The 25,894-nt window shown below is 39.0% G+C and overlaps 1 protein-coding gene across 12 annotated transcripts in view; it reads right to left on the reverse strand.

Annotated features, from left to right (window-relative positions):
• Positions 1-25,894, reverse strand: part of cadps2 (Ca++-dependent secretion activator 2) — a 153,667-nt gene that overhangs the window by 68,065 nt on the left and 59,708 nt on the right. For all 12 annotated transcript variants that reach the window (XR_014626027.1, XM_084397481.1, XM_084397480.1 and 9 more), the window contains exons 3-6: positions 25,317-25,649; positions 4,611-4,691; positions 3,082-3,312; positions 2,698-2,819 (exon numbers count right to left, since the gene is read on the reverse strand). Coding sequence is in view for 11 of the 12 variants with exons in the window: in XM_084397481.1 (XP_084253607.1) it covers positions 2,698-2,819; positions 3,082-3,312; positions 4,611-4,691; positions 25,317-25,649 (767 nt within the window). In the remaining variant the exon portion in view is untranslated. The remainder of the gene's footprint in view (positions 1-2,697; positions 2,820-3,081; positions 3,313-4,610; positions 4,692-25,316; positions 25,650-25,894) is intronic.

Here is a 25,894-nt window from a genome sequence, read left to right on the forward strand (position 1 = left end):
TGAACACGAGAGCTGAACGCTTCCGCTGACGCTTCCGCGACAGCGCGCAAAATACACAGATATACAGAAAAATACTTTCACCGCTTGAGTGAGTACAGCTGTTTCGGTCTTGCAATTAAGTGGATAACGCGATAATGGGCCAACTTTCGCTTTGAAAGTGCTAGGAGCAGAGGCTTAAAGTGCAAATTAGACTTTAACAATAATAATTTTCACTCGCGGCTGCTTGTTTAATGTGGCAACGCGTCCAACTAAAATACACAATTATGTGAAGTTAAAAATATAAGGGAAGCTGAGAATCGAAGATGGCCTTACCTTGACTACAAAGCAACGCTGACAATAACAAGAGAGCAGAGTATTCCAGAAAACACACAGTTGCGCGTTTCAGTCGAGCCTCTTGTTGCTCGCTTGTCCTTTAAATGGCCATTTAAAGGCCATTTCCTTTAAAATGAGTTTTCCTCCTACATTGAGCCAGAAATCTCCAGTAGCACTGACATACACCAAACTTAACCGTTTTATTCTTATCTATATTCTGAGACTTTTTTCACAGAGAGGTTTGGTCATATATAATTTTCCTGATTTTATCAGGAACATTTTATGCCTAAAAAAAATTGTGAAAATGTATTTATTTTTTGCTGTTGACAGTATTTTCAGATTGTGATAAAAAAGAGATATCCAAAATCCCCTCTGTAAAAACCTTTGACTAATACAGTATATCAATAAAATAGAAACACGAATTTTTAACCTGGCTTCATCTAATGTTTAGAGTTTTGTTCAAGACATTTATGCAAATTAGTGCATATTTAATTAGATAACGCCTCATTTGCACTTGTAATAAAAAAATTTTTGGTGCAATTATTAATGTAATCAATCAACTGTTGAAGTATGGTGATATCTATTTATTTATTTTTTTACCCTCTTTACCTTGCCTTAATAAAATACAGAAAGAGTGTCATTCGGGGTTGTCATGCGCAGCTGGCATATTTTCAGTGTCAAAACAAGTCACTACGCTAATGGTGAGCTGATGAGATAAGAGGGACTTTCATGCTCAAAGTCTGAAGATAAAAAGCAAGTGTGAGATGTTCCCAACAGATTTGTTATTCAGCTCACTATAGAAAAAACAGAGCGGTGACCTTAAAAAGGTTAGAGATTGGCACATTGTGTACATCTGAATAATGACTGACTGTGTAGGAAATGCTTTCAGCTAAAACATGCGGTTAACATAAAGAGACATTTAAAACACTATTTTAAAAACATGTAGGAACATTTTAAATTAAAAAAGGTTGGAACTGGCACTTGGACTTGCATCTGTTTCTGATAAAGCAACTCCCAACCACCAGAGGGAGCCATTACCAGAAAACACTAGCTTGACTCTATTGTTTGGTTTCACCATTTCAATTTCAGAATAAAGAATAAAGCAGTTGAGGGTGAGATAAAGTTAATAAATAAAATAAGAGATTCAGAAATACGTCTCACATTGTGAGATATAAATTCACATTTACAAGATTTAAAGTTGCAATTATGATAAATAAAGCCACAACTGTGAGATTTAAAGTCACATTGTGAGAAATAAAGCTGTCTATCTTCATGAAGTCTTGAATTTGACCTTTATTTTTCATTTTTGGTATATTACTGGATATGATATTGGATTTTTGACTATCTCGACCTTGCATGACCCAGTTTGAGGATTGACCTTTGGATTTGCTGACCTTACTTTCCATTACAGTCTAAAAGTACAGTAAAAACGTCAATACTGTGAAAAATTCTATAAGCTATGGAAGCTTGTTTCCGCCAATGAATAATAAATAAATAATAATAATTGTGACTTTTTATCTCACAATTCTGACTTTTTTTCTCACAATTGCGAGATATTAAGTCAGAATTGTGAGAAATAAAGTCGCAATTCTGAGAAATAAAGTCAGAACTGCATGTTATAAAGTCGCAATTCTGAGAAATAAAGTCGTAATTGCGAGATATAAAGTCGCAATTCTGAGAAATAAAGTCGCAATTGGGAGATATAAACAATTCTGAGGTTAAAGGTCTTTTTTTCCCCTTAGAATTGGACTTTATATCTCACAATTGTGAGTTTATATCTCACAATTCTGAGTTTATATCTCACAATTCTGAGAAAAGATGTCAGAATTGCGAGATATAAACTCGCAATTGCGTGTTATAAAGTCAAAATTGCGTGTTATAAAGTCGCAATTGCGAGAAAAAAAGTCAGAATTTTGACTTTATAACACGCAATTCTGACTTTATATCTCGCAATTCTGACTTTATAACATGCAATTCTGACTTTATAACACGCAATTCTGACTTTTATTTCACGCAATTCTGACTTTATATCTCGCAATTCTGAGATAAAAAGTCGCAATTATCTTTTAAAATGTTTTATTTTGTGGCGGAAACAAGCTTCCATAATAAGCAGTACAATTTAAAATAGTTTTTTTGAATATGTTGTAAAATGTAATCTATTCCTGTGATGCAAAGCAAAATTTTCAGCATCATTCCTCCAGTCTTCAGTGTCACATGATCCTTCAGAAATCATTCTGATATGCTGAATTGCTCCTCAAGAAACATTATTATTATCATTGTTGAAAACAGTTGTGCTGCTTAATATTTTTGTGGAAACCTACTTCAGGATTCTTTGGTGAATAGAAACAGCATCATGTAGAGAGGCGTCGTGAACACCGTACTCACTGTGGTCTGGAGGCTTCGGCTTGATCCGTCTGGAGCTTCTCTCCTCCCTCCACCTCCATGGTGCAGTACACAATTCGGTTAGGAGCAACGGATTTCAGCCCCTGCACCTCTATGATCACAATCTGAGCAAAAGTCACACGATCAGACTGAGCGACAATTCAACTTAAGTTAGATTTAGACTACTTTTTAGCAACTAGCTGTTTAACTAAACCACTGATTGATCTATTATGAAAAAAAAAATGAGTTTTGAAAATCCCTAGTGGAACCATTCTAACGTTTTACGCTGTGTAATGTGATACATGTAAGACTTGCAAAATAAAAACCGTCACAACCACCGTGGTGATGTGTAAAGTAATGATTGATGGCATCTTTATCAGTCTCTACCTCCAGACTAAATGACAGCACCACGTCGGATTTGGAGAGGGGTAAGTCGTTCTCGTCGCCGATGTCCAGGAAGCTGTTCATGGGTGTGAGTTTGGGCTTGATTTTGGGCTTGAAGTCTTTGGCCACAGGCTGGCTCTCCAGGTTAGCCATCAGCAGGTTAACGGATGACCTGAGCTCCTCCACGTACATCATCTCCATGTCTTTGGAAATAAACTTCGGGAACTTCCTCTCCTATTGGACGCAGAATAAAAACAGAATGAACATTGTTACTGTCAGGTACTCAATAGGCTAACTAACTGTTTATTCATTCATTCATTCACTCATGTCACAATATGACTGATTGCTCCACAATAATCTGAAGAATAGCCTAACCCAGTGTTTCCCAACCCTGTTCCTGGAGGCACATCAACACTACACATTTTGGATGTCTCCCTTTATCTGACCCATATATTTCTGGTCACTGTGTCCCAATTCGCATACTATTCATCCTAAATAGCATTTGAAATTAGAATTAGTGCATCCCAAATCATCAGTATGTTGAAATGAGTATTCTAAAGATACCCGGATGGTCTACTTTTTCCGGTTAGAATCCGGTTAGAAGTGTGGATCCTTGCACACTCTGACGGCTAATATTGTCCACAACCCATTGAGAGTTAGACGAGGAATCGATTAGAACTACAAACGCGGATGAAAAGTGTTAAAAACATACTTTGTATCAATTTGCAAACGACAGATAGTTTGCAAATTGGGACGCAGCATTGGTGTGCCTTCAGGAGCAGGGTTGGGAAACATTGGTTATACTATCCAATAGTATTTATAAAAAAAAACAAACAAACAAAAAAAAACATTTCTTCTTTTTTATGTATTGTTTATCATTCCATAATGGCTCTGAATGACACACTTACTGAGTCCACAATATGACTATCTTAGTCCAAAATACGTTAAAAAAAAAGTAAGACTAAAAGTGTTTTTTTTTCCTTTTGCAATTTAAAAACAAAATTTATTTATTAATTTATGATGTTATTTTATATGATTTATTATTTAATCCTGACTTACTTCACAATATGCTAAAAAATAGCATAACTATTAATATTTTTTGCTAAAATTTCTGTTTTTTTTATTACATTTAATTTTATTCTTTTTTTTATTAATTTACTTACTTTCTCCATATTGTTCTGAATGATTCACTGACTGAGTCCCCCAAAATAGCACCACTAATAATATATATATATTTTTCAAAATAATGTTTTTTTTTTTTTTTTTTTTTTTTTAAATAACATTTTTTTTTTATTCCCATTTATAAAAATAAAAAAAAATAAAAAAGATTCGCATTCATTCATTCATTCCGTAATGGCTCTAAATGATTCGCTGAGTCTGACTCAAAATGGCTAGTTTGAGACTTTTGCGAATGCTTCTGATGGACAAGAAGAACCGAATCGAAATCATTTGTCCGCAAATCAAACAATTATAAATACAGCAATCTGTTGGTGTTTTCACTGTAAAGATAGAAGCAGGTAAAGGTTTCTTACTCTGGCTATTTTCTCGGCGAGCTGCAGTCGCCCGTCCAGCTCTCTGCGGATCTGTGCCGCCTGCTCGTCCACATTGTCCAGCTGCCCGGGGAACAGAAGACAAAGCTTATCTACACGACACGGTTTACTAAACCCATAACCCACAGGTAGATCTGGATAGATCAAAGCTGACCGTGGTGAAAAGACAGGAAAGATGAGCTTAATAACTACCATGATTAGTCATGTAATCTCTTTTGAGCCTCATGAAGCTGCTGTGCTACTTGGACAGGCCATACCGAGGAAATATGAGATCATAAAAACGTTTAATGTCTTTATCTGGTCACTGAGCGGCTCTGGCATGCCCTCAAATGAAACGTTTTTGGAGTGTGAAACACACACACACACAAAGTGGCACACAAATACACCCACACAGCACTGCTGGCATGCTGTCAAGGCAGGGTTTCCTCTCCATGAGTGGGAAATCTCTCTGTTTCACGCACGCACGCATGCACACACACACACACACACACCACCCCCACCATAGCACTGTTTCCACTTGATAAGCTCTTCTCCCTGCGGCGGCAGTAGGGTTGACTCCGCTCCCATTTCACGCTGCACTATTACTGCACCATACTAGTTCGCTCAAAGTTTTTTATTTTTTATTAAGTGGCACTTGCAAGGGCTCATACTTGGTGATTTGAACAAAGTATTAGGTAACTAGACCAGTGCACTTTGCATTGCAGATCCAGTATGAATGATCACACTATAAAGCACCTGCAATACGCTAGCAACCACCAAGAACACCCTAGTAACCACCCACACTCTATAAACCACCCATAACACCCTAGCAACCACCTAGTAACACCCAGAACACCCTTGTAACCACCCACACTCTATAAACCACCCATAACACCCTATTAACCACAGAGTAACCCCCAAACACCCTAGTAACCACCCACAGTCTATAAACCACTCAGAACACCCTAGCACACACCTAGTAACCCCAAGAACACCTTAGTAACCACCCACACTCTATAAACCACCCATAACACCCTAGCAACCACCTAGTAACCCCCAGAACATCCTAGTAACCAAACCACCCACACTCTATAAACCACCCATAACACCCTAGCAACCACCTAGTAACACCCAGAACACCCTTGTAACCACCCACACTCTATAAACCACCCATAACACCCTATTAACCACAGAGTAACCCCCAAACACCCTAGTAACCACCCACAGTCTATAAACCACTCAGAACACCCTAGTACACACCTAGTAACCCCAAGAACACCTTAGTAACCACCCACACTCTATAAACCACCCATAACACCCTAGCAACCACCTAGTAACCCCCAGAACACCCTAGTAACCAAACCACCCACACTCTATAAACCACACATAACACCCTAGCAACCACCTAGTAACCCCCAGAACACCCTAGTAACCACCCACACTCTATAAACCACCAATAACACCCTATTAACCAGAGTAACCCCCAAACACCCAAGTAACCAAACCACCCACACTCTATAAACCACCCATAACACCCTAGCAACCACCTAGTAACCCCCAGAACATCCTAGTAACCAAACCACCCACACTCTATAAACCACACATAACACCCAAGCAACCACCTAGTAACCCCCAGAACACCCTAGTAACCAAACCACCCACACTCTATACAACCACCCACAACACCCTAGCAACCACCTAGTAACCCCCAGAACACCCTAGTAACCACCCACACTCTATAAACCACCCATAACACCCTATTAACCAGAGTAACCCCCAAACACCCAAGTAACCAAACCACCCACACTCTATAAACCACCCATAACACCCTAGCAACCACCTAGTAACCCCCAGAACATCCTAGTAACCAAACCACCCACACTCTATAAACCACACATAACACCCTAGCAACCACCTAGTAACCCCCAGAACACCCTAGTAACCAAACCACCCACACTCTATAAAACCACCCACAACACCCTAGCAACCACCTAGTAACCCCCAGAACACCCTAGTAACCACCCACACTCTATAAACCACCCATAACACCCTATTAACCACCCACACTCTATAAACCACCCATAACACCCTAGCAACCACCTAGTAACACCCAGAACACCCTTGTAACCACCTACACTCTATAAACCACCCATAACACCCTAGCAACCACCTAGTAACACCCAGAACACCCTAGTAACCACCCACACTCTATAAACCACCCATAACACCGTAGCAACCACCAAGTAACACCCAGAACACCCTTGTAACCACCCACACTCTATAAACCACCCATAACACCCTATTAACCACAGAGTAACCCCCAAACACCCTAGTAACCACCCACAGTCTATAAACCACTCAGAACACCCTAGTACACACCTAGTAACCCCAAGAACACCTTAGTAACCACCCACACTCTATAAACCACCCATAACACCCTAGCAACCACCTAGAAACCCCCAGAACACCCTAGTAACCACCCACACTCTATAAACCACCCATAACACCCTAGCAACCACCTAGTAGACCCCAGAACACCCTAGTAACCAAACCACCCACACTCTATAAACCACACATAACACCCTAGCAACCACCTAGTAACCCCCAGAACACCCTAGTAACCACCCACACTCTATAAACCACCCATAACACCCTATTAACCAGAGTAACCCCCAAACACCCAAGTAACCAAACCACCCACACTCTATAAACCACCCATAACACCCTAGCAACCACCTAGTAACCCCCAGAACATCCTAGTAACCAAACCACCCACACTCTATAAACCACACATAACACCCTAGCAACCACCTAGTAACCCCCAGAACACCCTAGTAACCAAACCACCCACACTCTATACAACCACCCACAACACCCTAGCAACCACCTAGTAACCCCCAGAACACCCTAGTAACCACCCACACTCTATAAACCACCCATAACACCCTATTAACCACAAAGTAACCCCCAAACACCCTAGTAACCACCCACAGTCTATAAACCACCCATAACACCCTAGCAACCACCTAGTAACCCCCAGAACATCCTAGTAACCAAACCACCCACACTCTATAAACCACACATAACACCCTAGCAACCACCTAGTAACCCCCAGAACACCCTAGTAACCAAACCACCCACACTCTATAAAACCACCCACAACACCCTAGCAACCACCTAGTAACCCCCAAACACCCTAGTAACCACCCACAGTCTATAAACCACTCAGAACACCCTAGTACACACCTAGTAACCCCAAGAGCACCTTAGTAACCACCCACACTCTATAAACCACCCATAACACCCTATTAACCACCTAGTAACCCTCAAAACACCCTAGTAACCACCCACACTCCATAAACCACCCATAACACCCTAGCAACCACCTAGTAACCCCCAGAACACCCTAGTAACCAAACCACCCACACTCTATAAAACCACCCACAACACCCTAGCAACCACCTAGTAACCCCCAGAACACCCTAGTAACCACCCACACTCTATAAACCACCCATAACACCCTATTAACCACAGAGTAACCCCCAAACACCCTAGTAACCACCCACAGTCTATAAACCACTCAGAACACCCTAGTACACACCTAGTAACCCCACGAGCACCTTAGTAACCACCCACACTCTATAAACCACCCATAACACCCTAGCAACCACCTAGTAACCCTCAAAACACCCTAGAGTAACCACCCACACTCTATACTCTTTAGCACGTCTTAAAATTAGGTAAATACAACCTCAGATGAACAACACATGACATATTACACTGTGTCATTACTTAACAAAAACTAGGACAAAATATAAAAGCCATGTGTGAAAAACTAACTACACCCCATGATTTAATAGCTTGTAGAACCACTTTTAGCAGCAATAACTTGAAGTAATAATTTTCTGTCTCTCACATTATTGTGGAGGAATTTTGGCCAACTCTTCTTTACAACTTACAATTTGTTTAAACACAGCTATCTTAAGGTCCCGCCGCAACATTTTCAATCAGGCTGAGGTCTAGACTTTGACTGGGCCATTGCAACACCTTGATTATATTCTTTTTCAGTCATTTGCTGGTGTGTTTGGGATCACTGTCCTGTTGCATGACCCAATTTCAGCCAAGCTTTAGCTGTCGGACAGATGGCCTCACTTTTGACTCTAGAATACTTGCCTGAAATGAGGTGCCCCATACCTGTGGCTGCAAAACAAGCCCAAAACATCACCCCTCCACCACCATGCTTGGCCGTTGCTATGAGGTGTTTGTGCTGATATTTTTGCCTAACTTGGCGCTGTGCATTATGGCCAAACATCTCCACTTTGGTCTCGTCTGTCCAAAGGACACTGTTCCAGAAGTCGTGTGGTTTGTTCAGATGCAACTTTGCAAACCTAAGCCGTGCTGCTGTGAACAGAAAAAGCTTTCTCCTGGCAACCCCTCCAAACACGCCATACTTGTTCAGTCTTTTTCTAATTGTTGACATTAACTTTAACATTTAAAATGTTAACTGAGGCCTGTAGAGATTGAGGTGTAGTTCTTGGGTTTTTTGCAGTTTCTCTGAGCATTGCACAGTCTGATCTTGGGGTGAATTTTCTGGGACGTCCACTCCTGGGAAGATTGGCAACTGTTTTGAATGTTTTCCACTTGTGAATAATCTTCCTCACGGTATAATGATGGACTTCAAATTGTTTGGAAATGGCCTTATAACCTACCTAGATCGAAGGGCTGCAACAATTGCAGATCATTCTTAGAAAGACATTTCTGATGGCTTTCCTCCTTGGCATTGTGATAACACACACCTGGTAGCTCCAGACCAGCAAACTGCCAAAGCTTTTATTTTTTATTATGTCCCGATACGTAAAGCCATTGAATTCAAAAGGGTGTACTTTCTTTTTCACATGACTGTATAAACCACCCACAACACTATATGAACCAACCAGAAAACCTTAGCAACCATCTGTAGCAAAAACTAAGAATACAATAGCAACCACCCTGAACACCTTGGCAGGCTGCTTAGTAACCACCAAACCACATATTTACTACCCAGAACACTTTAGAAGATGCATTACAACCAAAGTAACCACCTACACTCTATAAATCACCCACAACACCCTAGCAATCACCTATAAACCACTCACAACACCCTGGCAACCACCCACAACAACCTATAAACCATCCAGAACACCATAGTAACCACATAGTAACCCCCCAGAACACCCTTGAAACCATTCACAACACCCAAGCAACCACCCAGATCACAATATAAAGTGCCCTCAACAGCCTAGCAACCATCCAAAAAATCAACCAAGGATTTTCAATGGTCAAATGGCATTTACATTTTCTTCAGAAATAATCCCATAGATGGAAAATTTACACTGTGTACACAATATGTTTGAACTGTTCTGATTTCAATTGTTACATCAAAAGCACTGATCTAAACAGCAGAAGAACATGCAAAGATCTGGTTTTATCAGGACATTGCTTGAGTGAAGCAGTGTGACACTCTCAGTAATGAGGCCGGGTGATGTCTGCCATGCTTTGCTGAGCCGATCTACTGCTCCCATCACATCAACGTTCATTATCGACTCATTCTATTAACATAATGCAAATCAACAAACGCCTCAAAATCTCACATAAGGAGCGTGTGGGAGAAAGCAGACCAGATGAAGGCCTCCTGTCAGCCCGGCGCTGGTCTGGTCACATGTGGGAGGCCTTAATGATGTAGTTAGCCACATCTACGCAGATGGTAAGAGGCCGACGCGTGTTAAAGAAAGTGCACCCGTGAAACGTACAGGAAGTAATGAGAGCATCACAGGGATGAAAACCACAGTTAAAATCCACTAATAATATACCTAATGACCCCACCAACAACAGGAGGTCAAGGTCAGGGTGGGATCAAGTAATCATGTGATAATGGCTGCAGTTTTCTGGGAATTGTGAACAATACTTTCACTTTGACGGCAACAGCGGAAATAATACAGTAAATGCACACATGCCCATGGGTTTGATTTTACCGCAGAGGTCTTCATATCGGTCAGGTTTCAAGAATATTATTTATTTAGTGAGCAATATATGCGGAAGCGCATAATTAAAAGAACATTCTAAGGGAATTAGTGAATCCTGGCCACTAATTAAGAATTAACGGTGCCATCTATTTCAGACAGGTAATTAAGGCCTGTGTAAAATCACATAACCAACGACATTCATAGCTTATTTATAACCAATTAGTGACTAATAACTCTGGTGTTTGCTCTCAGCACACTATTTAGGCCGTGTGCTACTGTATATGTCTGAATGAACAGTGCAAAAATGTGACATTTAATTAAGATAAGGTTGGACCTGAGGATCAGATTCTGCTTCAGCTTCACTGGGTGAATTACAAAAGGATCCGATGAAATGACCCATCTGTTACTTCCACAGAATACCACAAGATTCACTTAATATCCTAATAATCTCGAAGATCTGCTAATGTAATTAATATTCTTAATGACTTGCTCTTAATTGATGTGCAGGAATATCATATTGAGCTGCTATGAAATCAGAAATAATAATACAAATTTGTAAAATTTTAAGAAAAAAAATGTAAAAAGTACAAAATTTGTATTATTACTGTATTAGTAGTCACAACAAACAATAATTGTACTTTTATAATTTTTCATTTTTGTAATTACCTTTTAAATTCATTTAAAACAGATGCTAAGATAATATTAGTAATTTTATTCGTAATTGTCATGTCCGAGTGCTGACAATATATGTTTTTCTTGCCTCAATACAGTAAGCTTTCAAAATCTATTATGATTGGCAGCTTGAAAGTTTGAAACGTCCCCAGCCGAGCAAATAATTCTGTCATGAATTGCTGGTTTTGACAGCCAGAATGACCACATCAGCCATTTCCCAGCACAATGACGCAAACAGTGGCTAAAGAAAGAATAATAAAACTGCCAAAACACGGACAGCGGCACGGACATCCCACTGAAATATACCAGCGGCACAGCACAGCAGGTTTGTGTTCATAATGCATTAAAATGGCTTCGTTTGAGGGGAACGTATCACCTCCCCAGAGCCACACACATATGCACACCAGATTCTTTTCTGTTGCCGTGTTACCAACTGCTTCACTTTTCTTTAGCTGCTCTATTTTGGTTAGTTTGGCAACAATTTCTATGACAACAAGCCTTAGGGGTGCCCTAATGAAAGACGTCACCACCAGCCTGGAGAGAAACATGCCACTGTCACGCTCTAATCTTCCCCGAGATTTCTTTACCCCCCTCATCTTAATTACCAAACCAATTAAAAGGCAGCCGTCTCCAGTCACACAGATTCTCGTAAGAAACTGGAAACTGCTTTCTGGCCACTTTATTGAATATTCACAATCCATTTCTAATGATTGTGCTGGATGAAAAGATCAAAGAACTGTGCTTTTTACATGGTCGTTAATACTAGCTTTTAATAGCATCTCTTATTTAAGCTTCAGTAGCTAAAAGGACTGATCAACAACAATCAAGTTCTGTGAAACAGTTTATTTCAATGAATCGATTCAAAACTCTTGACTTCAATATACCAGTAGTGATGGAATACTGACATCATGTTAAAAGGTTAATTCACTCAATAAATGAAATTTGTCATTAATTACTCGCACTCATGTTGTTCCAAACCCGTAAAACATTCGTTCATCTTCATTTCTTTTTTTCATTAAATGTAACTATACTATTGCCCAGCTCTTTTTTTTTTACCAATACTTTATTGTGCTTTTCTTACATCTTGGTATACTCGGTTTAGACAAAGAATTTGGAGGAAACCAAGAACTAATGATAGTATTCCTGGCAGCTGTTAACCCAGAGAAGAAAGTCCGTTTTTGTTTTAAAGTTGAGGTTACAGAGGAGACATCATTAGGAAGGAAAAGACACGGCTCAGGATCAATTGTCAGTTCCAAAAGTTGTGACAGAACAGCAGATACTTTAACCCAGAAGTTGAAGATCGGAGGACATTCCCAGAATAGATGGAAAAAGCTGCCAATTGTCCCAGTGCTACATTTGTCACATACAGGGGAGGGGATGAGTTTCATTCTAAAACGTTTCAGAGGTGTATAATATATTCTGTGGATTGCATTGTAGTTTATCAGCTGGTGGGCAGGGTTTTTTAGATGAGACTGAAACATTTTGCCATATTGTTTCCCAATCAAAACTGTGATCCTGCGCTCCAAGCTCTCGGTCCCAAATTCGGGTAATACCAAGAGTTCCACATTTCTCCATGACAAGACTACCATACATAATAGAGACCTTGGCTGTTTTCCCCTTGATGGATTCAAAGCAATGAGCCATATCTGTCCCAAGGAACTCCATAAGCCTTAAGTGAAGATCTCAGCTGTAAATACAAGAACCATGAGAATCCAGGCAGATTATAACAAGTATATCTCCTCATAAATATTCTCTAACGTGTTAATGCCTCTATCTGACCACAGCGAACAAGTGTATGGTTTCATGTCTCACAATAGGTAATAATTGTTCCAGATAGGAGACTTCATGTAAAATTTTGATGAATAATTAAAATTTTTCCACCAGACGCCATGTAGATATTGAATTAGCTATATAATTAGGCCAAATTCTTTAGAAGCTTTTTTTTTAACATGTCAACCATGTGAAAAATGCCTTGCTTTTTCCATAAATAAGAAATGAATATATAAATGAAAAAGTTCACATCAATCACATTTTGATTCTATAATCCTGTCCTATTTTTGGAATTATAAGATTCACCGGATTTCTAAGAGTCATCTACAAAAATCCAAGTCTTTGGGTGGTCTGGGTATGCCAGTATTTAAACATTATTATTGGGCTGCCAATATTAGGGCTTTAATGTTCTGGCTGAAGGGGGCACCGGGTAATCAGACCCCTGAGGCCCCCTTGTGGGTACAAATGGAGACCAACCTGGCTGTTGGCACCTCCTTAACGGCACTGCTGTTCTCCAAATTGGATAAGCCCAAAGAGTTGAATAAATTAAGCTTCGTTTTGAAAAATTCTGTCAAAATTTTAAATCAAGTGAGAAAAGTTCTGTCCCTGCCGGAGACCTCTGTTCATACGCCAATTTGTTACAATCAGTCCTTTTTACCCCCATGGTCTGACAGGACTTATGTCTGGAGGGAAAAGGGTTTGGGTTCCATTAAAGATCTTTATATTGAGGGATGGTTTGCATCTTTTAATCAGTTAATGGAGAAATTTGATTTGCCTCATGCACATTTTTTTCGTTATTTACAAATCAGACATTACGTGAAGTCCAAAGTTTGTAATTTTGAACTCCTCCCGGAGAAACATGTCTTTTTCGAGGTTTTTTTTAATCCTCCTGGCTCTGTACGTCTTATTTCTAAATTTGTTTCTTTATTTGGAAGTTGCCTCTCAGCCCCTACTGTAGGATTTAAAGAGGCCTGGGAGGAAGATCTAGGAGTTGAGCTTTCCGATGACACGTGGGACGGGTGCTTGGCTACGATGCTTGTTCAGTTAATAGCAGACACCAACTGATCCAGTTCAAAGTTATTCACCGCTTACATTACACCAAAGCTAAATTGCATAAAATTTTCCCCTCCGTTTCACCAATGTGTGACAGGTGTAAGGTGGCAGAGGATACAGCTTCTCATGCTTTTTGGTTTTGCCCTTTATTGTCTGGATTTTGGTCAAGCATTTTTGACTGGTACTCCAAGGCTTACAATAAGCTTCTTCCACCGGATGCTGAACTTGCCATCTTCGGCCTCTCACAGCGCACCTCTTGCCTTTCAGGTGCATTGAAACAGTCCTTAATGCTGGGTATGGTCGTGGCTAAGAGACTTGTGCTTAAGAACTGGAAGTCACCCTCACCCCCATCCTTCCAGATGTGGATTATGGATATGACCTCTGTCATACAGATGGAAAGACTTCGACTTTTGAGGACTGATTCTATTGAAAAGTTTTCCGCTGTTTGGGGTCCATTTCTCGGGTATTTGGACAAGTTAACAGCTCAGTCGGCCCCCAAAGACTTCTCTAATGCCTCGTTTCCACTGAGCAGTACGGTACGGTACGGGACAGTACGGTACGGTTCGGGTCTGTTAACCATGATCTGGCTAGCGTTTCCACTGCCAACAGTACCCTTACTTGATAGGCGTGGTGTTTCGATCGACGTCATTTTCGCGCGAAGAAGAACATAGTAAACTACAATGGATGACATGCAGCAGATCTTATTCTTGCTCCTCGACATGTTTGTCACAAGAAGACAAGCGCCGACATTAGGCTTTTCTCAATATCAAGTACGCAAAGTTTGTACTTGCCACGTGCGACTGTTCTTAAAAGCGTCGCTGATACACCGGTTATCTCGGTTACTCTGTATGTACATTTTAAGCAACAATAAAACGAAATATGTTATAAAACACCACTCTGCCTCTTTTCGTTTTCATTTAAATAAATTAAACATTATAGGGACACAAATGTGGTTCATGCGCAACGTTATTCACTGCACGTTATACGTTATTCTATTTATAACGAAACGAAATTTAAAACACAACCCTAACGTTACCTCTTTTCGTTTAAAAAAATAAATAAAATAAACATATTCCAGGCAATATATGCATTTGTACAAATGTTGCAATAAACATCAGTGATAATCTTGTAATAAAAATTGACTTTTTGTAAAATTTCAGTTTTATCAATAATAGCCTATATAAAAGTTTAAGTAAAGTACAAGAAGCTATACAATAAGAAATAAAGCAAACAATTCAGTCAAATATCCAAATGCAGCGCTCTAGTCTAACATTACAAGTAGTTAAACACAAATAACGTTAATATAAAACTAAACTTAGCCCTCAGCCAAAACGATTGACAGGGAACTCATTATATATTCACAAGACCAAAGATCGCCCGTTAGGTCTACACAAAACGAATTATATCTTATGTTTAACCACTACCGTCGGAGTCCGCGACGAACGCCGAGGAAAGGCTCATCCAGCCGGGAAACATGAGCGCCGAGCGCCCGCTGACCGCATGGATCTCACAACCGGGGGAAAAAAAAATCATCTTTATAAATAAACCACAGATTTGAGCTTTAAACAACTACATTCTCGCCTGAAAAACTCTTAAAATTACATTTCGTGATACAGTAACAGTAGTATTATATTAAACTGTATATTAAAAAATGGCGCTTCTTATGTTGTCATTCCCCTTGTAGCACGCGCAAGTGACGATTCTCTGTCAACCAATCAACGTCCTGCAGTGAGTCTAGCTCCACCTTTTAGTACCGTTCCACTGTGCTAGGTACCCCAATGGAAGGGTACCTAAAAAGTGGTACGGTACGGTTCGGCATTTTGGTACCATTCACAACTTTTGATAGTGGAAACGCAAATAAATGCGTACCGTTCCGTACCGTACCGTACCGTACCGCTCAGTGGAAACGAGGCATAAGGTCTAGGCTGCATATCCTTTCTGGGCACCTAGTCTGTTGTGCAGCTTTTTATTAATGTACTTTATATACGTTTTTTTTTGTGTGTGTGTGTGTGTGTGTGTAGTCCGAGCCAGTGTTGTTTGTTCTGTGTTTTTTCTTGAAAAATCCTTTAAAATAAAGTATATAAAAAATAAAAAAAAATTTGAAGATATTTTGAAGAATGTTGGTAACCAAACAGTTGATGGACCCCACTGACTTCCATAGTATTTGTTTTTCCTACTATGGAAGTCAATGTCCATCAACTGTCTGATTACATTCTTCAAAATATCTTCCTTTGTGTTAAACAGAAGAAAGAAATTCATACATGTTTTGAAACAGCTTGAGCGTGAGTAAATGCTGATAGAATCTCTATTTTTAAGCCAGAAAGTGTCTGCAGTGTGACGTCACTGGGACGCGCCGCCTCTGTTTTTGATGGTCCGCCCTGACCCTGTCAGACAGATATGAGTATCGCTGTGGTAATTCATTACTCTTCACGGTGTCTCAGCTGCGGGGCGCGTCCTCCGGCCCCGTCGCGGCGAGCTAACGAGAGATGACAAGGCCAGGCTGAATGTGTTCATTAGAAAGATGATGACAGGTGGGGTGGGGGTGGGGGTGGGCCTGAGCTACAGCGACGGGCTTCTCTGATCAGAAGGGCACAGCTGGATTTCTCAATGTGTCCACCTGAGACACGACCCGCCTGCCTGTCTGCCCAACCAGATGTTCCACACCTCACAGGGTGCTTGATTTATTGATCAGCTGACTGATTTAATGTGGTCATCTATGGTTGACCATGAGATGATGTGATTTATAAGATTAGTTTCCCATGATTTCCTGTCCATTTCTGTCTTCCAATCAGACGAGTCACAGAATATTACAGGTTAAAATTCACCCCTAGGTACGCATTCCAGATAAATTAAAGTCGCGGTGAAAGCAAACAGCAGTTATGAAGTCGTTTTCTTTCCGATTTATGACATACATGTAGGGTGGGGACTTGGAACAGTTGATGATTGGATTTTGATATGTGGGCAATGCATTCAAAAATAAATGTGAGTTTGCAGTCAGTAGTAAGAAAATTATTGGAGAAGTTCATCATACGTCACCAGAGAGAAGTCCGTCGTTTTTAAATATAACAAAACCTGTTAAAACTAAACATATACATGAATGAATCGTTCACATATAAAAATTGATTTTCATTTAATTTCGTGCCAAATTTAAACGTGAAGCTCTGGATATTCTGGATAAAGAACTTTGATGAAGGGAAAGTAAATAAGAAATGTTTCTTATTTCAGCTGTAAGTGTTAGTAGTTTGAAAAAGTAACTCAGATATTACTTTACTCGTTACTTTAAAAAAGTGATTGATTATGTAACTCAAGTTACTGTGGGTTGAGTTTTCTATATGTAAACACTGATTTATGGATAGTCACATCACGTCACATCCCTTCATGATTCCGTTCTTTGGTTTTGAGTTTTTCCGTATAAAATGTTGGGTCAGTATCAGGCTCAGGTTTGCAATTTCTAAATATGTTTTAACATTAAATAACAACATAACTTTATTGAGCACACTTTCCTTTACATCTCAACTTTTGATTACTTCAAAGTATTTTCTATACAAGCACTTGAATACTAGTTGCGGGGTTTCTGTTTGCAAAAATCTGTCTTTTCGAACTCAGTCAAGGGTTATTATTTTTTGCATCCAAAAATATTATTTTTGTTCTCTACTTCTCATTACGTTCCATTAGTCTCTGTCTGTATCTACAGTCTCCATTCAATCTCACTTTCTCCGTTTACTTTGTGTTATTGATCTTTGTTTCATCCACCTTTACCTCAACTCGAACACATCACTCTTTCCTCTCAGTCTGCACTCATCTGCCGCTGTCTCCTAGTCCTGTTATATATCTTCCTCTTCCTTTGTGTGACACCCTCCACTTACTGACATTTCAATTGTCATGCTTCCAGTCTCTTTCGGTTTCCTTCTTTCTCTTCCCTCGCCATTCACTCCGTGAAATAATCTGACACCGGGTGGAGCAGCTATCAAAGAAAAACACTTAAACGTTTAAAGCAAGACAGATCGAGCAGGCACATCAAAATGAACAACGCACCATGTGTTAAATAAGTGTTTGGCAGTGAAAATGATAAATATGATTTGTCCAGGAATAGCTTTAAATGCAGGTACATCATCCTGATTGACAACATAAACTGCTGATATATGGGTAGTTGTAAATGAAATACTTTTGAAAAGTTGACTTGTCACATGGTTTAATATTGCTACACTTCATCTAATACAGCATGTTGCCATTTTTCTATAAAATGTAAAAATATAAGAATAAAAATGGCATTTTAATTGAGACTACATTGAATATATGTACATTTCTTACATCACAGGACCATTTGAAATTATCTAGTGAAGACAAAAAAGAATGACTAAAAAATAAGACCTATTAAAAAAAAATATATATATATTTCCATTATACACACAATTTCCATTATAAATGTATATAATTTTGAACCTAAAATCTTTATGCTGATTGTTTTTTTGTTTTTTAATGGGCATGTTATGCATAAATTACCAATATTCAGCCTTATGAAAGATAAAACTTCATCCCACTTTAAACGGACACACATGGACACACATGCAAGTAAGTGTAAATGTACGAAATGAACAGCAAGCTGGTGAGTTAATGTGCAGGAGTGTAAGATAATAATCGATGAAGGAAATGGCCGAGGACGGAAAGATCCAAGAATAGCTCTCACTGACTCCCCTCCCCCCTTTTTTCCCCCATATCCTCTCATTTCTCCTTCCATTTTCATATTGAACACCCAATCCACATGCCATCCACATCTCATTTCAAGACTCCTCTAGTGTAAAAATCCAGATGGGTCAGGATGGTCGACAAGTCAATTAGTGAGACTGACTACTGAGTTCATCAAGATTTTTATTTCTTTTTTATGCAGCAGTGCTTTAAAGGCAATGGTTTCTCTGAGAGGGTCTTCCCTTTGAAACACATCAAAACAGATTTGGTAACAATAGAGTGGTTCAGGGATATAAAACCCTCGATTTTTCCTATGGGTTTTTACATTTATGCGTGAAATGGTCTGTACGATACTTGAAGGGTTGCATTGCATTTTGAAGATGACAGAGCTCCTTTAAGATTGTCTAATTAAATCTGAAAATACGCTGTTCTGCTTATCTCTAAATCGGCCCCAGTCATTATCTTCCACTCTGTTTGCTTTGCTCTACAGTATTCCTTGTATTGTTTACAACACCACTCATAAATTTACACTTCTTTGCCCTTTAAACACGTGCATGAGTGATTTATCGAATGCTGAGCCACCAACTAATGCCGAATCTAACATCATGCAAGCAAACGAACTTTTAAATGTCAGCTGACATGGATCCATAAAATGCACACAGGTGCGTAAATTCTTAATAAGCGCTGAGAGAGATTAGCACTAGTAGTTCAAGCTTGATTTGATTGGAACCAAGCTGCAATTTCACCTCATTAGTCTAACAATATAAAATACGAAAAGAGGATTCAGAAAATATGCATGAGATCTGTGTGCAAGCTTTCAGAAAACTACATGCTGCCTTCTGGATCGTAGATGTGAAGTTTAAAAGCACTGTGCTTAAAGTTCGGTCAGTAATCACTGTTGTTCCAACCCCGTAAGACTTTCGTTCATCTTCGGAACACAAATTAAGATATTTTTGATGAAATCTGAGAGCTGGCTCACTCCTTCTGATCGGTAATCGATGTCTGCCAGCCCAGAAAAGTTAGTAAAGACAATGTTTAAAATAGTCCAAGTACAGATTACAGTGGCTCAACCTTAAGTTTATCAAGCGAAAAAAAATTAAAAAAAAGACTTTATTCAACTATTCATTTTCTTGTGTGTGGGCCTCTGATGTGAGTTCACGTAGTGTAACAGCACAGCACCCACTTTTCCTTTTTTGCCTTTGTTTTAGAAACATAAATGTTAGATAATTTTAATTCAAAGAAATGTTCCAGGTTCAAAACAAGTTGAGCCTCTCAAAAGCATTTGTGACATGCTGTCGATTACTACGTAAAATAATTGCGATTTTCCCCTCAGTTTGTAAAAGAAAGCAAAATTGTGTTTACAATAATGCATTTACAATGGAAGTCTATCCAGCAAGACACTGCACTTAAATTCATGTTAAAACACACTGTTTTGATATTATTGCCAATACTTCGACATTACATGTGTTAAAATGAGGCTAGCATGACAAAATTGCTTACTAACCTTGTCTGTCCAATTATATCGCATAACCAATGGAGTTCATCCACCTACAACAGAACGACCAAGACAGTTTCACAGCTCAAATAAAAAAAAAAATCTAGGTAACAATTAATATATGCCATGCACTGCATATTTCAGCTTTTAAACCTTTCAGAACACTTGCCTAATAGACTTCCATTGTAAGTGTTATACCGTAAATATGATTTTTGCTTGTTTTTTTTTTTTTTTACAAATGAAGGGATTAACTTATTTACCATCACTTGTATTGAACCCAGAACAGTATTTTAAAATGTAGAAGAATAGCTAGTAAATAAAAATACATGTAGATAAACAGATTTAAATAAATACATATAAATAAATTATTGTAAATAACAAACAAACTTGAAGATAATTTAAAAAGGATATATTAAAGCATTATGTGAAGTCCCCTGCTTTTACCCAACCATAAGATCTCAGTTAGATGCCAAACGTGCCAATTAATGTTGGGCTCAACCAGCCTAATTGCACTGATCTGCTAATTGCGATGAAAAGAGACGTCCGTGAAGACCACCCACCACATCTCTTTTACTCCTCCTGTCCCCTGGGGAAAGGCTAGTGAAAGATAACAGGAGGGCAAGCCAGTTGGACCATTTTCTATCAACCCCTGACCTTTCTGAGATGTTTTGAAAGAGGCTGATGATGGGATAAAGCCACCTGTGCTCAGGTGATTAAGGTAAAGGGTAAAGGATTAAAGGCACTAAACTGCTTACTGTGGTTATGGGGGAAAACTAATTAACACAACATGTGATTTGTCAAAAATCATTAAATTCCGAAAGAAAAGCTTTTTGTCCTGGGTTGTTTGTCATTTGTAAGCCTTTAAGATGAGATATATCTAATAAAATGTGAAAAATTTCTCCAAGTACTGTTAAATCTTAAACGTGCTGTGTCACTCCAAACAGACATTTAGATTTGTGCATAATGAGAGAGATGCGCGAGTCTACGTTTATTAGTCGAATGTTTCAGTTTCGTTTTAAATAAATTTGTATAAGCTTGCCGTTTGTAATAAATGTTGTTTATAAAGAATGCCACTAAAATGTGTGTTTATACATACAGTGCATCCGGAAAGTATTCACAACGCTTCACTTTTTGAACGTTTTGTTATGTTACAGGCAAAATGTCACTATTTTCCTCAAAATTATACAAACAATACCCCATAATGACAACGTGAAAGAAGATTGTTTGAAATCTTTCTCAGAAGGCGAAGCACTGCTACTTGGGTGGAGTGATTTGCTCGCAGCGCCTGAGAAGCCCGTGGTGAGGAGCAGAGATTTCGCTCAGAGTTGGGAGTAAATTACTCCGCAGAAGTAGCAGTGCTTCGCCTTCTGAGAATATAGTTCCCAGTATGTATACGGTTAGAAGATGTCTGTGTCTCATGTGACCTTGTTATTTGTACACGCTGTGACTATACAAATCACAACATGTAAATAGGAAAATGTTGGCGTTATTTTGTCACTTATTGGGAGCAGTAATGCTAGCTGGAGCCATTTACCTCCAGTCACTGTGCTAAGCTAAGCTAGGCTAGCGGTGGGTGCGTCAGACAGAGTTACAGCACGCACGGACATGAAAAGGGTATGGACTTATCTAACTCTGGGGGATACGGTGAATAAGCTAAAGTCCTAAAAAGTCGGCGTGTTCCTTTAACTGTGGGACTTTAGACAGGTGAGTGCTAGAGATGTGACGGTGATAATATTCTCCCAACGGTTAATCGAATTGTGACAACACCGGTATTACCAGTTTCATCATGGGGGTGGGGGGTGTTAGAGTGATGTAATTTTTTTTTTACATGCCGTCAATTCATCATTCGTATTGAGTTTGATTGACATGCGATCTGACCAATCAAATTCCACCATTTTTGTGCGACAAAGCAGTCAGAAGAGTTATTGATTAACTTCGGTGGATTTGAACTTGGCTTTAACTGAGGCAATCTGTCACGACACATTAAAGAGCCAAAAAACGGTAGGCCTATTTTATTTTTGTTTGACTGACCAAATTTGAAAGTTGAGACTTTGTTTCATATTAAATATTACCTGCTCGGTCCTGTATTTCAGCGCGTTGTCAGTGTCCTCTATTTTGAGATCATGTTGAGAACAATAACGCCTGATTTGACGGTGTAGGGCGCGATTTCGGATTCAACCACAGTGTTTTGAATGGTGGGTTCATTATTATTCGTTATTATTCATGAAAAACGCAACAACAAACCGGACATTTTGGCATAATTTGTGTGTGTTATGTTTTGTTCAAGGCCGAAAAGAGAACTCGATACTGACGCGCGTCTTTTCCGTGTGTGTAAGGCAGGACTTCCACAGCGCGGTCTCTTGTTTTGTCGCGCTTGAATGGTTGAGCGTGATCATACAACGCTAGTCAACTGGTGACCGAAAATACGGATACTGCGTAATTGCTTTAAAAAAAATGTTTTGCGGTGCTGCAAGTGATGAAACCGGTGTTGCGACTGAACACCGTGTAACACCGACTATCGTGCCAAGCCTAGTGTGTGCCTTTCCAAATCATGTCCAATCAACTGAATTGACCACAGGTGGACTCTAGTCAAGTTGTAGAAACATCAAGGATGATCAGTGGAAACAGGATGCACCTGAGCTCAATTTTGAGTGTCATGGCAAAAGCTGTGAATACTTATGTATATGTGATTTTTTTTGTTTTTTATTTTTAATAAATTTGCAAAGATTTCAAACAAATTTCTTTCACGTTGTCATTATGGGGTATTGTTTGTAGAATTTTGAGGAAAATAATGATTTTAATCCATTTGGAATAAGTCTGTTACATAACAAAATGTGGAAAAAGTGAAGCGTTGTGAATACTTTCCGGATGCACTGTATATTTTTAATTCCTCTTCTGAATTCTGTTAAATGTAAGGATCTGTTGTGGAGAGAACGGAACTAAAATACATGTTTACACTGTTTTATTTACTGGTATTTTACATTATTTCTGAATGTAATGATAAAATGTGACTGATACATATGTGCGTTTTTTTCTCTCAACAATGCAATTTTGACCAGGTGTGATTTAGCAGAGTCAGGTGTGGATTATTTTCCAGAAAATAAGGTACTGTAGTTCTGCAGAATTCCACAGATGTTCCTAAAATCTGCATAAAAAAATGTGACCAAAGTGTAAATGTAATGTCTACAGAATATTTTATTCAATATTAAAGATATCTTGCACCTTTACTCAATATTGTATGATATGCAATTCACTTCCATTTTTGGAAAAAAAATTGATTATACACCAAAAGCACAAAAAGACTTAAACGTTTTGGTACCAGCGGACCTTTTCCGATTGCAAGGCGAACACTGAAGAAGGTCTGCTGGGACCAAAATCCTTTGTCCAAAAAATCTGCTAAAGGAATCTGTGACCCAACAATTTATTTCTGTCCTTTGTAAAATCCCCTTTGTGGACATTCAGGGAAATTGGGCAATTTTTCTAACACTATACAGAACATGAGACAATGTCAGAGAATAATGAAAAATCAATGTTACTCTGCTTTGAAAACTCACAGATTTTTTTTTCATTTTTTTTCAGAGATATTTATTTATAAGAAGGATTGTGGAAAAAAATCAAACACAACAGATAATTATGACTGCTCTTTTTTTACAAATGTTTTGAATTGTGGTGTCAGTCATTTTTAAAAGCCACAGAAATTAAGCTGTCATGGCCAAATTCCCAGACTTTTGATATCTCTCAAAAGCACTCTGCCATATTTGGTCTAAGAAAACAAAACAAAAAAAACACACATATTCTCTAGAAAATACATGTACATTTATATTGAATTTCATTTCACAATGATTTTAAACCCAAGAGGTGGTCTAAAGGAACCATCTCTGCCATTATATTAGGGCTGCAATATTTTTGGGGAAAATATTAAATTATAAAAAAATGTGACTGCAATTTAAAATGCACATGAAAAAAATCCAGGTTTGCTGTGCTGGTTTGAATGGCTGCCAAAGTTGGGCAACATTTTGAGATTTTATATTAAGAAGACTATAAAACAACAAAAATAAAAATAATAATAATAATTATTATTATTATTTAGGGCTGCCCCCTAATAGTCAACAAAACGTTAGTCGACTAAGAGAGGCTTAGTCGACCAAAAGTTTATTAATCAGTTAATAATAATAAAAAAAAGCTTGTGGCAAAGAGCGCAGTCCGCGAGGGACAGATTGTGGTATTGAAGTCTGTCGGGCAGGAAATCCAAACGTTCGCCTTTCATCCATCAACCTCAAATGAGGTTTATCACTTGAAACATGTACTGTAAGTAGCAACTTTATATGGCCGCTCGCACTAATGTTAACCTAGATAAATCTGCGCTATTATTCGCCGCATATCCAAGTGTTAGTCAGAAGCGTATGGAAGCTAAAGTTGAGTGTGCATTTTTTTCCTGACAAAAGCGGAAACAACTTAAAATACTCCGTCATTTTTGTTCACACAGATAAGAGTAATCTGTATGAACAAGAGGATGGATACTACAATGTGCACCATTGAGTTTATTGTGAGACAGACAAACAGAAGTGCTAATAAACCATATATTACAACGGTTTCACTATGGTTTATGTGCTGAGCAGCCATATTAGATTCTGTTGTGCTTTCCCTGAGTTTCCCAATCGCAACTCCGACTTGAGTGGGCGTTCCAGTTAAAAGTTCTTACTGGGAACGAGGAATTTCCCACTTCTAAGGACAAATCAAACGCACCATTATTTTCTTCATTTTCAAATGTTAAACCATCAAACTTTTTGACAGAAAACTGCAGGGAGCCCATATAGCTTCTCTTGTGTTGACAAACACTGTATTACATGTTTGGGAAGTTGGTTGGCGCATGTCTTCCCAAATGCATGTTAAAGGGACCCAAACTCAGAGCAGATGCAGAGATCCATGGTTTTGCTTTTATTTCAATTTATTGTACCGCCCTATATAATACCATCCATTACTTTCGGAAAAAAACCCATTACAGACCCTTAAAACTCAGCTGCTACTGACCTGCAGGGCGTTGTAGAGTAGCTGATGTTCAAACTTCTTGACTCCCAGGATCTGCTGAAACATCTCATAAAGCTGCTCCTTGCTGAGGATGAGCTCGGACACAGCGCTGAAGGGCATGCGTCCCTGAGGCCGCCGCTGGTCCTCTTCTCCTTTATAGATGGCATCGTATTTGGTGATCCAGGAGCTGAGGACAGTCTCTTTGCTCAAGCCGTCGATCTCGGGCAGGCTGCGTACACGACGCTCGATGTTCTTCTTGAAGACCTCACGGAAGTCACTGGCAGAACAGCCTCCGCCCTGGACCATGCGGGCCACTCGCTCGCTCTTCAGAAAGCCCTGTCGGAAGAAAGAACAAGGTGAATCCATCCGTACATTATGATGAACATTAGAAAGCTTTTCATGTCAAGTATTGCTAAGACATACTTTGAGATGCTGAGGTACAGAGATTATTATGTCAATGGAATGACACCCATTAATTCAAAAATATATTAAAAACACATTATAAATTCAGTTCATACATAAAATGAATGCATTTCAATACACCACTAGGAGAAAATGGTTTTCATTTCTGAATTAAAATT

The sequence above is a fragment of the Rutilus rutilus genome, assembly GCF_951802725.1.
Source record: "Rutilus rutilus genome assembly, chromosome: 23".
Taxonomy (NCBI): Eukaryota; Metazoa; Chordata; class Actinopteri; order Cypriniformes; family Leuciscidae; genus Rutilus; species Rutilus rutilus.